The 13,625-nt window shown below is 42.5% G+C and overlaps 1 protein-coding gene across 3 annotated transcripts in view; it reads right to left on the bottom strand.

The window, feature by feature from the left end:
• Positions 1 to 374: 374 nt before the first annotated feature.
• Positions 375 to 13,625, bottom strand: part of mvk (mevalonate kinase) — a 26,374-nt gene continuing 13,123 nt past the window's right edge. For 2 of the 3 annotated variants that reach the window (XM_014160776.2, XM_014160777.2), the window contains exons 2-10: positions 11,839 to 11,986; positions 11,296 to 11,443; positions 10,342 to 10,497; positions 9,636 to 9,739; positions 9,245 to 9,290; positions 8,714 to 8,804; positions 7,127 to 7,246; positions 6,759 to 6,912; positions 375 to 1,371 (exon numbers count right to left, since the gene is read on the bottom strand). In XM_014160776.2, the coding sequence (XP_014016251.1) occupies positions 1,220 to 1,371; positions 6,759 to 6,912; positions 7,127 to 7,246; positions 8,714 to 8,804; positions 9,245 to 9,290; positions 9,636 to 9,739; positions 10,342 to 10,497; positions 11,296 to 11,443; positions 11,839 to 11,986 (1,119 nt within the window). In that variant the 3' untranslated portion in view covers positions 375 to 1,219. Of the gene's footprint in view, positions 1,372 to 6,758; positions 6,913 to 7,126; positions 7,247 to 8,713; positions 8,805 to 9,244; positions 9,291 to 9,635; positions 9,740 to 10,341; positions 10,498 to 11,295; positions 11,444 to 11,838; positions 11,987 to 13,193; positions 13,591 to 13,625 lie in introns of those variants that run through there. The other variant, XM_014160775.2, reaches the window with a different exon arrangement.

Raw genomic sequence — 13,625 nt, 5'->3', positions numbered from 1 at the left:
CACGGCCACGTGACTCACTGTCCGTAGGAGCGAACCATTTTCGTGAACCGAGTGGAGTACCTAATAAACTGGCCAATGAGTGTATATTACAACCGTGAACACCAATGTGAAAGGCGGAGGCAGAGAGGTAGCCTACCTACCAATAGTTCTTTTTAAAGGCCTTGCAATTCTTGGACTGTGGCGTGATGTGTCGGACATATTTGAGGACCAAAGAAATCAGAGAAATGCCGTCATTTTCAAGTTCATACTCATCTCTTGGAAAGAAGAGCTTGAGGGGCTGTCTTCAAAAGATGGTCTCTCGCCACCAAAAATATGGAGGAATTACATTTTTGCTTTGGACCTTGAGAAAACAATTACCCTTATGTGACACAGAAAATGATGCACATTTTATTTTCAGTTTTAAAAGGTTTGTATACCTAGGAATGCATCTGCTTTGGCATTGTATTGACACCTGAAGCAAAAACTGAATGACAATCTCTTCGCTACGATTTGCTCAATGTCAGTTACGAGAGGTTAGTTAATTCTTACATTTTGCTGCCATCTATATGACAAATGGCTCACAGCACCCTCATTTAAAACGAAGAAAGAACAAGTCAACCAAGGTATTGATATTCAAAAACAAGGGTAAACTGCAAACGGGAAAAAAATATAATAATCAGGTGAACAACTGAGTTTGATGCAAATATTAAAAAGAAAACCAAATATACACTAGAGTCAAGGTCGCCTGTCTTTTTTTCAATACATTTTTTACTCGTTTTTAAATACTAGCTGTTCCTGCCAAAACCAGCACCTAGACACACTGGGACTATGCACTGGGTTTATCATTTCAAGCCAGGGGATAGGGAGGGCTACAGTGCATACCAAATACTGAAAACTAGAAAACCACTTATTTCAAAGGGAGGTGTGATCACCTGCCTAGTGCCCCTACAATCTTAGTTCCATGACCTCGTGAAATGGCAGAAAAATAAATGATGAGTGGGTGATTAGCAATTGTCCTCCCCTGAAACAAAGAGTCTGTCTTGATCGTGGGTCGTTAGAGAAGCGCTATTAGCATTTATACTATTAGCATTTATGCATGTCCCATGCTGCATTGTGCTGTAGCCAACTCTTCTGTTGGTAGTTGTCAGGCCTTAACAATAGAAGACTTGGTAGGCCAAAGTCATGGAGCAAAGTGTCCCCTGTTCACCCATAGGAAGGGCAGACCCGTGGCCAGTGGGTCTCAGTAGCGTGCTAAAACCTCCAGGGCCTCCTTTTTGACGGCGAGGGGAGAGTGCTGCTGCACGCCTTCCGCACCGATACTGGTCTCCCAGCAGTCATAGCCACAGTCTCTCAAGTCCTGGATAGTGTTCTGGACCACCGAGCACTCCGTTTCTACCAGAGGAAATCACAAAGAAAAACAAAATCACATACAGTGAGCTACATTCACAACACACAACTCGTCAGTGTTTGCCCCTCTGTTCGTACCTACTGTGCAAGAGGATTAGTTTACATCTGCGTAGGTTTTTACTTAATTCATCTCTGAGAATGACTTCAGCTGCTACACAATTGGCACCCTATGCCCTGGATGCACCCTAGAGCTCTGTGCTGGGAGTCTGATGGCTGCTGTGAAAGCTGCTCACAAAGCCCTCTCTAGCAAACAGCAGAAGGGCGCACACCAGCGGTGCCAAATAAATGGGACAAAACAAATAACTGGATTTAAAAAATGTGTAAAACAGGCTAGGGGTAAAAAAAAAAACACTTAGGGTGTGAATGTGTCAAATAAGGAAACTATTCCCGAAAGGAAAGTTGCGGAGAGCCTCTCGTCATGCAGCAAAGGAAATGTTTGCATGACTAGGGCTTTAAGAAACTGACCTTTGAGGAGGGCATTTAACCTGAACCGCCTCAGGATATCTGTGGTCATGTGTGGTTAATGCTGGGCATACGCTTCATGATTTGTAAAATCTTAACTACTTGGACGTGCTCACATTTCCCGATTTCCTTGTCCCAAATCTTTCATTCCGTCCATCCTCAATCCCAGAACGTAGGTGCTCACATTACACAATGATCCCCTAGTTGATCCTGCCCTGCGTTTTTCAGTTGTCATGGGGGAAAAAACGCAAACACGCAAACAGCGATCTGCTTTATAAGTGTGCACATTATTATGTGCTGTAACATCAAAAAGAGACGTGTAGAATATAGACCTGCAAATGGTTCGGCAGACGTGGACAATATTGCTTACAGTCGTATGAAAAAGTTTGGGCACCCCTGACAATTTCCATGATTTCCATTTATAAATAATTGGGTGTTTGGATCAGCAATTTCATTTTGATCTATCAAATAACTGATGGACACAGTAATATTTCAGTAGTGAAATGAGGTTTATTGGATTAACAGAACATTTGCAATATGCATCAAAACAAAATTAGACAGGTGCATAAATTTGGGCACCCCAATAGAGAAATCACATCAATATTTAGTAGAGCCTCCTTTTGCTAAAATAACAGCCTCTAGACGCTTCCTATAGCCTCTAATGAGTGTGTGGATTCTGGATGAAGGTATTTTGGACCATTCCTCCTTCCAAAACATCTGCAGTTCAGTTAGGTTTGATGGTTGCCGAGCATGGACAGCCCGCTTCAAATCATCCCACAGATTCTCAATGATATTCAGGTCTGGGGACTGGGATGGCCATTCCAGAACATTGTACTTGTTCCTCTGCATAAATGCCCGGGTAGATTTTGAGCAGTGTTTTGGGTCGTTGTCTTGTTGAAATATCCATATCAACTTTGTGACTGATTCTTCAACATTATTCCCAAGAATCTGCTGATATTGGGTGGAATCCATGCGACCCTCAACTTTAACAAGATTCCCAGTACCGGCACTGGCCACACAGCATGATGGAACCCCCACCAAATTTTACTGTGGGTAGCAAGTGTTTTTCTTGGAACGCTGTGTTCTTTTGCCGCCATGCATAACGTCCCTTGTTATGACCAAATAACTCAATCTTTGTTTCATCAGTCCACAGCACCTTATTCCAAAATGAAGCTGGCTTGTCCAAATGTGCGTTTGCATACCTCAAGCGACTCTGTTTGTGGCGTGTCTGCAGAAAAGGCTTCTTCCACATCACTCTCCCATACAGCTTCTCCTTGTGCAAAGTGCACTGAATTGTTGAACGATGCACAGTGACACCATCTGCAGCAAGATGATGTTGTAGGTCTTTGGAGGTGGTCTGTGGGCTGTTTTTGACCGTTCTCACCATCCTTTGCCTTTGCCTCACCGATATTTTACTTGGCCTGCCACTTCTGGCCTTAACAAGAACTGTGCCTGTGGTCATCCATTTCCTCACTATGTTCCTCACAGTGGACACTGACAGCTTACATCTCTGCGATAGCTTTTTGTAGCCTTCCTCTAAACCATAATGTTGAACAATCTTTGTTTTCAGGTCATTTGAGAGTTGTTTTGAGGCCCTCACGTTGCCACTCTTCAGAGGAGAGTCAAAGAGAACAACGACTTGCAATTGGCCACCTTAAATACCTTTTCTCATGATTGGATGCACTTGTCTATGAAGTTCAAGGTTTAATGAGCTCACCAAACCAATTGCGTGTTCCAATTAATCAGTGCTAAGTAGTTACAGGTATTCAAATCAACAGAATGACAAGGGTGCCCAAATGTTTGCATAGCCTATTTTTCACATCTGATTTAATTTCATACAACTTAATATTGCTACACTAAAAATCTTTGTCTGAACAATACCCCAGTACTCAGCTTTTATTAGAAAATGAATGGCATGCCTCTGTGATCATTTTCTGTGACGACAGAGTAAATTATTATGCAGCCTCAGAGGGGTGCCCAAACTTTTTCATACGACTGTATATTTTACAGAGGAAATTGGAGGTGAAAACTTTTAATGTTGAAAAGACAGCCACATTTTATCCACAGCTCCACCAATCTATCATAATTCTGGCTAACCCCCTTCTAGTTCAAAAATGTATCTCCTTAAAATATGATTTTAAACCTAACCACACTGCTAACATTATGCCTAACTTTAACCCTCAGTCTAGAGTCTAAGTCCTGTCTAAGCCAGGGGAGCGGGAGTTCTGAAGTAACATGTGGAGTTGTCATACCAAGGATCCTTAAGGTATCAAAAAAGTATAGAAAAAAATTATTGGATGAAACATTGAATTTGGTCTTTCTGCTATTAGCCCATACAAACGCATTGAATAACAGATTCACTACATGGAACAACAGATAATCCCCCAAAAAATCGAAAGGAAGTTTGTTCTGAAGTGTCTGTCCTATATCTGAGAGATTTAAGAAAGATCAGTAAACTATTATTATATTTTAAAAAAAATGTACATGTATTTAGCCCTTTATTTTAGGCACTAAACTATCTCCATATATACTTCCATACATTTAAACTGGCACCGGGGACCTTCAGATGAGTCTTGTGGGCATCCTATGGAGAACACCATGTCCGTGAGAGTCTCAGCTTTCCACAGAGGGGTCATAATAGTGTGTAGCCCAAACCGTTCGGACGCTACAGACGTTTTCGTGAGAAGACCACTGATCTGACAAACACCCCTCTAGCTCTGCCACCTTTCACCTCAGATGCGGAAGGGCGATATCAGCGGATGTGGTGGATTGAGACGGAGCCCATGAACATCGCTTAAACAGATGGATTTTTATGGGGATTTTTTTAAATGTTAATTAGATTTCCACAGGGGCGCGACCATTGTAGGGCAAGGGTTAAATGAAGACCAAAAAACAAATGTTTGTTTACCTGAATTTCTACGATATAGCCAATTTTGACTTTGTGGCTGTAGTAACTAGTGACAACCTGCGTGTTGTTGTTGCTTTTCTCTTACAGGCTGACTACACCACTCGCGTGGCCAACGAGCGTCTGCGTTGCCAAGGGCTAAAATAGAAGTCAGTTCTATTTCTGATGCAGATCACGCTGCAAGTTCTGCCTCTCCCATCTCCTCACTGGTTTATAGAAGCAGGTACCCACGTGCCATCTCCTCATTGGTTATACCCTATGGGTGACTGAAAGAGGAAATAGGTCGGTGGTGCGGTAATGCACCTAATTTATGAAAGTTGACAATCGCAATATAAAGTCAAGAGAAGAAAAAGCCTGGAATGATGAGAGATGACTAGAAATGATTCGGTTGACCGTTTTATGTGTGGATTAATTGGTGGAGTAGAGGACCTTGTGCATTTCAGGTAAAATAACAACTCACTGTTTAAATCCCAGGACAAATTAGCTAGCAACAGCAAGCTAGCTAAATAGGACAAATTAGCTAGCAAGTTCTAGCTAGCAAGCTAAATTGCCATACATGTTTAATGCTTTTCGACCTGTCCCCAAATTAATGTAATTGGTTCAGAGTTTGTTTTGATATTGTAAACCTGCGTGTCGTGATCGTGTTTGGTGTGGGGGGACAAAATACATTTATGCACGATGGCGCCGGTTTGGGTTCCGTGTTAGCCATCATTGTTTTGGTCTCACATGCTGAGTGCTCATTGGCTATTAGAAGTAGTCCTTGACTAATCGCGTCGTAGCAGTGCTCATACTACAAGATGCACAACCAACAGGGGTCTGGTGAATGGAACAGCCATCATCGTTGAGTCCTTGATCCGCTCAAACTATGCAAGTCCCGACGTACTGATACTAGCCCAAGTTCATAGGATTTCACCCCGATCATGAAAATTAGCCTGGGACAGCAAAAACGTGGCGAAACCGTGTAGTGTATGCCCGGCATAAGTTGGAAAGAGATTGGCACTAGCAGCGCCAGGGTCGTGGTTTCAATTCCCGTTAGGGGTCAAATATACAAAATAAAATGATGCTCTCACTCGTCTCTTTGGATGAAAAGCATCTGCGAAATAGCATATACTGTATTATTAGTATTTACTTAGCTGAAGAGCCAACCGTAAGCTAAAGTACATCTCTATGTAGAGGAAAAAACATTGCACACAATGCTTATCAGCAAAGAAATGATATATATTTAGCACGTCACCAGACAGTGGTGGATTTGAACAAGGCAGGAGGATAGCAGGCTACTTTACTGCATGCTCATCCCTGCTCTGCCTCAAATCAAAGCCTTTCAGCCCAAAGCTGATCTGAGAGCACTGGGAGGGAAAACAGACACTTAAGTAAACTTTTGGGAAAATAGCTTCAAACCACAAAAATGTGCAACACTTGCTTGCTAGTACAACAAAGCAAATCAACATCAGTTGGGGATATATTTAGGAGATCTTTAGCTGATTTAAAATTCAATGTGTTACAGGCTGCAGGCATAAACAAAGAAGGCAGTGGATTCAGACAGGTTCTCTGCCTGTTTTGTTTTTGTGGAAGATAGGATCCTGTTTGTCACTCTCTTGGCGTACTGACATATCCCTACTTCTCTACGCCGTCGGTTTGAGACTACAGAGCTTTTGCCTCAAACGAGGAAGAAGATAAGGATGACTAAGGTAGAGATTTCCAGGACATACAATATTTCCAGCAGGAAAGAACCCCCCCCCCCACATCTTTTGGCTCGCCGTTCAATCAATACGCTGAAGCCAAATCTACTGAAGTAACACCATATAATCAGCATGCAGACATCATTTCACAGATCTCTCACTTTTAAAAGGATTCATTACAAATAGAAAATGGTAACTCCAACCCAAAATGAAGGTGAGGACCAAAGATGATGGCAATGCAGTGTAAGGACAAATAGGGACGGATACCCCCCCACTTGATTACTGTAAGCCAGATAGGAAGGTAAGTAGATAGCGAGCTACAGTACCTGGTCTAAGCAGGGTGATACCACAGCCCCCTCCGCCGGCACCAGTCAGCTTGCTGTGTAGCCCTCTGGCCAAGGTGACCCGGCACAGGGTGTCCAGGGCCGGGTGTCCTACACCCATCACATTCAGGTGGTGCTGGTTGATGTCAATGAGTTCCTACGGTAGACATAATAGCAGCTGTCATTTTTATTTCAGCTGTTTTTTTTGTTGTGGCATGAAAATACTATTTTATCTTTACATGCAGCTGTAGTCTTTATCGTGTGTAAGAAGAAGGGAATCATTCCTCTGCTGTGTCACACTGGTAGTGTGACTGCAGCACCAGAACACACTGTCTACAGGCAACACGTGTGGATGCGTTTCCATACAGTACCTCCAGGATATTATAGTGCTCTGGTGTGGGGGTGTCATTGGTCATCTCTGATAAGGTCTGCTCGCAGGTGCAGGAGACTGCATTCACAGATTCCAGTACAGGGTTTATAATAGAGGGAAACTGGGGGGGGAGAACAGCAAATAAACATACTTTTTACAAATAATTGGGAATTCAATGTAAAGGAATTGAACAACACTAAATATACTAAAGGAAGTCAACAGTGCAGACTAAAGCAGCAAATACCCATATCTCACCTAGTGGTCATACTCATTTAAACAGTCAGTAGATACTGTACAGCAGCAGCACAAAAAGCCAGTCACTCAGTGCCGAGTGAAAAACATTGCTCTTCCCCCCCAATCATAACACTGCCAGTAACACCACCTATGTCGATCTAACAGAACAGAAGTGCTCACCCCTGTGGGTGTCGTCAAGGCAACGCCACAGAGGGGTGCTAGCTGAGTGCTTCATCTCCATGTTTTATGAACTGGCCATTCCATATGAATTCAATTACCTTCTGACTGCACCCCTTTAGATTTCAACAAAACCTGACAAACATGTTTGCCCATTTTAGTGGTCAGAAAGTGACTTTTTGAATGCCAAAACATTTAGGAGATTGAGCTTACAAAGACGGTTGTCAAATAATTTTTGAATTTCTAGATACTTGTTTAAAATAAAAAAATGTATGTGTGTTGTCATAAATTGAGACACGGCATTATCTTGAATACAGGGTGGGTGTCATTTCAGTCATAGAAACAGAATTCATAGAACGGGATGTATTTCCATTTCAATTACTAACAGAAAGATGGACCCCAGTCCACCCACCGTTGAATTTCAACTTGAATGGGAATGTCTATTCTATTATCTATATTTCTACAATTTCAATAGGTTTATTGGGGAAGATTGACAGTTTATTTTAAAACAATGGATATTCCTACTCAGGTCAACATTCTCTGATGTGTGGACCTCCAACCATTTTGAAAGTAGAAATGTAAATTGTATTGAATTTTTTTGTTCATTAAATCAGCCAAAACATGACACACACCCCGTATTCAAGAGCATGCAGTCTCATGGTGGGCACAACACAAACACCTCTGATTATGTCAAATTGTGTCTAAGCTACAACAGTAGCTGTTCAAATGTTCAAATGTATGAACATTTAAAAAAAAAAAATCTGATTTAGATAATTCATTTTAAAGGTAAAAAAAGACTTTTTGACAACCCTGTTTGTAAGCGTTCCGATTATATCAAACTCAAACATTTATCTTTTTCAGTGATGAAGACATGGTAGGGTGGTTTACACAAAATGGGTCAACTTTGAGCACCTCTATCTCCTGAATGTTTTGGCATTCAGGTCCAAAATGTCACTTTCTGACCACTTCTACCATGGGCAAACATGTATGGAAGGTTTTGTTCAAATCTAAAAGTTGTGCAGTCAAAAAGTGATTGAAATGACACAGAATGACCCAAAGGCACTCAATGCCAGGCCCCAGAGTGCCTTTCCCATACAAATGAAAGCACGGGCGATTACACTAATTACAGGGCTGGGGAGGTGAACACAGGGGAGACGACATGGCAGCCATTTAGTACCTTGTTCATTTTGTCCTTCACTCCAGCAACAAGTACCTTGGTGCTGCGAGGGACCTTGGTGTTTGTGAGTAGGATCCTTAACATTGGGACCCTGCAAATAGGAAAATAAAAAAGGCAGGTTAGCAATATAATACCACATGATGCACCTGTATATGTCCAGGTGTTGCAACTGTTATGAATTCCCTCATATGAGTGGCAATAGTAGAGTCCACAGAGGGAGCATTGCCTATCTTTTCCATTGATCACTTTTGTGACGGCATGGGCAACGCCGTCTTCATTCTAAAGTAGTTCATTTCAACTTCACTTGGGGATTTAAATTCCACCTGCCGTGCTGGAATGTTCGCTCAAGTGTGTAATTCATTGGCTGATCCCCCCCACTGACCTGGATGACATTCTGGGATCCCTTCCCAACCCAGTAGACTACTTTAAAATGATGTCTGCTATCACAGTCTGTAAATCTGTCAATGTAAATTAGGCCCAGCGAGCATATTCATGGAAAGGTGATTTGTTAAGCAAAACACTGTTCAGTACCTGATTAAGGGTGTTATTTTCCCAGAATGGTATCTCAATATGCCACCTAAAAGAGTCAAAACAAAGTGAAAGAAATGGGCATCGGATGAAAATAAAGAACACAATGGAGCATACATTTTCTGACTGCAAAACAGCCCTCGCAACACACATAGGAATACTGCAGCACATTTCCCCTCCGTTTACTGTAGCATCCGCATAAATAACGTCTGCCTTCTCACAGAGATCCTACAACAAGATAAATCCCTACAATACTGTGAGTTTTGCAGACAACAAATGTTGCCAGATTGGATCATATCATTCCATTGTAGTGTCCACATACACAGCTCATGGTATCATACATCACAATACAAAGCTGTGTGGTGTCTGTGGTGTTGAGGGATCCGGGTCTTACCCCATGTCCCCACGGCGTTGTCCACCCCTGACGGGTTCCCATGGATGATCTTCTCCCCCTGAAACGCCCACCTGTTGATCAGCTCCATCTCCACCTCACCCCACCTATTGAAACATGATGAAATATAGTAGAGATGATTACAATGAGAATTTACACTGGGCATTCAAGCCCTATCAGCATTGCCCTGCTGTCCCTCACGCTGTGCTTGTGATGAGCCCTACCCATACTAACATGTGAGGACATCAGTAACAAAGTCCTAACTGATTTTCGGAATAGCATCCTTCAGTGGCGGCAGTACCCAATACGTTTAAGATAAATAGGGATTTGAAAACGATCAACATCTCTGAAGAGGACTGGAAAACAATATGTAGGACCCACTGTACCACTAACAACACAATGGCAAGAATTCTTCTGGAAAAACAACGTGCCATTTTTCATAACCCTAAAACTACAAATGAATTACAAGTGCTGGAGAAACTGCAGCCAAACGGAAGTAAATCATTCACATTGTGGGCAGGTATATATATTAGGACATACGTAAGTTACGGTGAGAGAACCGTGCATTGTCGGACTCTGCTAGTGGTGCAAGTACTCTACATAAAACTACAGTACATGCAGACTAAGACAAATATGGCTTCCAATGGACAACAATTTAAATGTGGCAATGTTATAAGATCTAGTAGACAATTCGTTGTGCAGTCAATACCTGGCTGTGCTTTCCTGGTCACTCAGTAGAGAAGGGATGGTCCCACTGGCAGAGAGCAGAGCTGCAGCCAGGCACACAGAGTAGGCAGCACTTGACCCCAGACCCGCTCCAGTTGGCAACTCTGACCACACAGACACAGTCAGGCTGGGTAACTCCCTGAGATGGAGCAAGAACCATGAACCAAATTCTCAGCTTAGATGTGCTTATATCTAGGAATAGGAAAGTAGTATGATTTATTAAGACTACTTAGATAGGCTAGGGGGGGAAAGTATATCATTTGGGTGAAAAAGATACAATAAATAAACACTTTCCATGAAATCACTCTCAAACTGTGCTATTGTTTGTACCTACTACTGTTTGTAAGAGGCTTTTGGGCACCCAATCTCACACAAAAACCTCACACTTTGCAACAGCTTATACAGCAAAAATATCCAGAAAGCACACTTCCTGTGATCTTAATGAAACCGGCCAAAAGACCGAGGCACAGCAGTACTTCTCATTGGGAATGACTAGTGTGGTGTGCATATGTGCTGGGTGTGAGCTGAGTTTACTTGCTCCGCTGTCAATGTCCATGACACTCAGACTCCTTTTGGGCAGACAGGAAACGCGGGTGCTCTAAGCTAATTGTGGAGCTCTTCTCCCCAGGGACAAACAAATCCAGACTTGTTAAGGCTGCAGCGGGGCCTAGTGCCAGCCTCTAATTAGTGGCTGTCCGTCCTGTCAGAGCCCGTCCACTCCTCTCTCAAACACGCTAGCCTAGCGCCGCCCGCGTCAGCCCCGATTAGGCCTTCTCTTTAGCATCCGCCCAGCTCCCAGCTGCCTAAGTCTTCCTCACTAGCATGGGGTCTGTATTGTTCATTAGGGCATTAGAGGTTTGGTTCTTGGGTGTCAAGATTAGTATTACCCTATGTTAACACTCCTATATTAATTATATCTATCAATTTCAATTCTTACCCTGACCCAGCAAAGACAGAGAGGTAGATGTAGAGGAAGGCTAAAATGGCCATGCTGCGAGTATCCAAGGTTCCATTTGATACACCAACCAAATCTCGCAGCCTCCTGACAAGCTCTGCATCAAGCTCATTCACATTCCCCAGCTCGGCTGTAAGCAGAATTACAAAAATAGACAACGTTACCATAGAAGAATAAAACAAAGAAAACCAACAATTATATTTTGAGCTGTTGTTTTACAGCTTTGCCAATAGCTTTGGGGTTCAAGTCCAGTTCAGGCTCTCTCCCAAATTCGCTGCATTGGTGTCATAAGTGGAATGAAGCTGCTGGGAGATCATTATGTCCCATAGCACAGACACAAGGATATGACTTTCCAAGGGGGTAGTGTAGCAAACTTAGTACAACTCCTACCTTGTCAGGATGTTTAAACCTCTTGGTGTAACGGCTAAGCTGTTGGACTGAGTCACAGGGTTCCAATCCCACTCGGGCTACCCTTCAAATTCACTACAGTACATTTCAATCCTCCAGCCAGAAAGTGTCTCTCACCTCCAGAGTCAGGAAGCAGCTGCTTCAACTCAGTCACATCCCAGCTGAGGAAAGTGTTGATGTTGGGGAGATTGATGCAGACTTTACTGGTGGATGTGGCTTGCAACCGTAGGTATGTGCGCAAGTTCAAACTCACAGCCAGAGCCACCTAGCAGGGGTTGGAGAAAACAGACCTCTGAATTGTTGCTGTGGTTATAGTCAAATCATTTTCATTTCAACAACCAATCTTCTTTCAGTGGAAACACAGAATAGACTGTGTCTGTACTGGGGGTCATATGATGAACAACTCTCATGAATACATGAGTGTATAAAGATGCTGTATTAGCCTGGGGGCAATTCCATGGTAAAGGAGTTGCACTGAGACTCAGGTTGTTCACTGAAAACATTGTTTTCAAAGTTGAACAAGCCATACAACTCTACGCACAATGAATACTTTCAACAATTTACACAGAAAATGTTTCAAAAGCACATGTACTATTAAAAAAATGGAGATCTGCCACTGTTTTTTGTGACCATTTTACAAAAACTTAAGATTCAAATATGTCTGCAGAAAATAATGAGGTGTCAGCTATGATGACACCTTGACTTAGAACAAAAACTATTTTGGTTATTGAACTACAGTAAGTGAACTGGATTTACACCCGGGAACAGAATTGCAGTAAAGAATTTCATCATGGGTTTCTGATCTGTACTGCACAGAAATGCATAATTATGGTTATGAATGTCATTCTCTTCATGGTGACGTATCCTAAACAGGTACACAAAGGCAGAAATACGCAATATCCTTATTTTGCATAGTTGGGTATTATCCTACACACTGGCTATTATTTTAAATGAGCTCTGCCACCAAACAAGACCAAATTTGTTTGGTCCGGACCAAAACTGAACCAATCATAGACGTCTATATGTTCCACAAGTTTGGACAGCACAGAAGAGCTCAGTAGAGTACAGTCAAGTACAGTATAGTGTAGTGTACTCAACTCTAGTGGGCTCTACTGTGTACTAGGATTGTGACGTTTAAATTCAATTGGGATCGTTAACTTTTAGAAAAGATCCCTAACCGATCGTTTTAGTTTTTTTCACAAAATTAAAATCAAAGTGCAGTTAACATACCACTAACAGGTCCCGATCATCATCATAAAGGGGAAAAAACGAATTAAACAAATACCTAATGCAACAATGCTGTAACGTTAGAAGGAAATACGTATCTTTCAAATGATTTGCCACGAATATAAAGCGCTCCGCTCGTCATTAACAGTTGGAGAAATGGCAAGAGAGTGAGACAGTGAAGCGACAGCAGGAAAATCCTGTATGGGAATACTTTGAGAAATGAAATGGTGGTGAAATCTGCTAACTTTGCGAGGTGAAGCTGAGCTGCGGTACAGGTGCAACGCTGTGAAAGGGAGGGAACATGAGACCCAACCCGTTGCTGGCAGCAGTGCAATAAGGGACGTAGTGAGAAAAATCAAAGCACTGACTACAGAAAGTATTGCAATTGATATGCAGACGTTGTCAATGCCAGAGGATGACTGCGTCAACGTCCGAATGGCATATCTATAACCAGACGGAAGATGCCGAAAAAAACCGTGACAGCCCGGATGGAGAAATTGTATGCTTGCTCTGCAAGTAAAAAACCGGGAGCTCTCAAACACCATACGTGGCGTTAACAAGAGATTGTTGGACATCTATGAACACGCTGTCATGCATCACTGAAACGAGCCATCACACAGCCCATGTACTGAGAACATGGAGGAGAGGCACACAGCAGGAAACCTAAAACGGCATTA

This window comes from Salmo salar, chromosome ssa20, assembly GCF_905237065.1.
Source record: "Salmo salar chromosome ssa20, Ssal_v3.1, whole genome shotgun sequence".
Lineage (NCBI taxonomy): Eukaryota > Metazoa > Chordata > Actinopteri > Salmoniformes > Salmonidae > Salmo > Salmo salar.
This window is presented reverse-complemented; position numbering and strand designations above follow the sequence as displayed.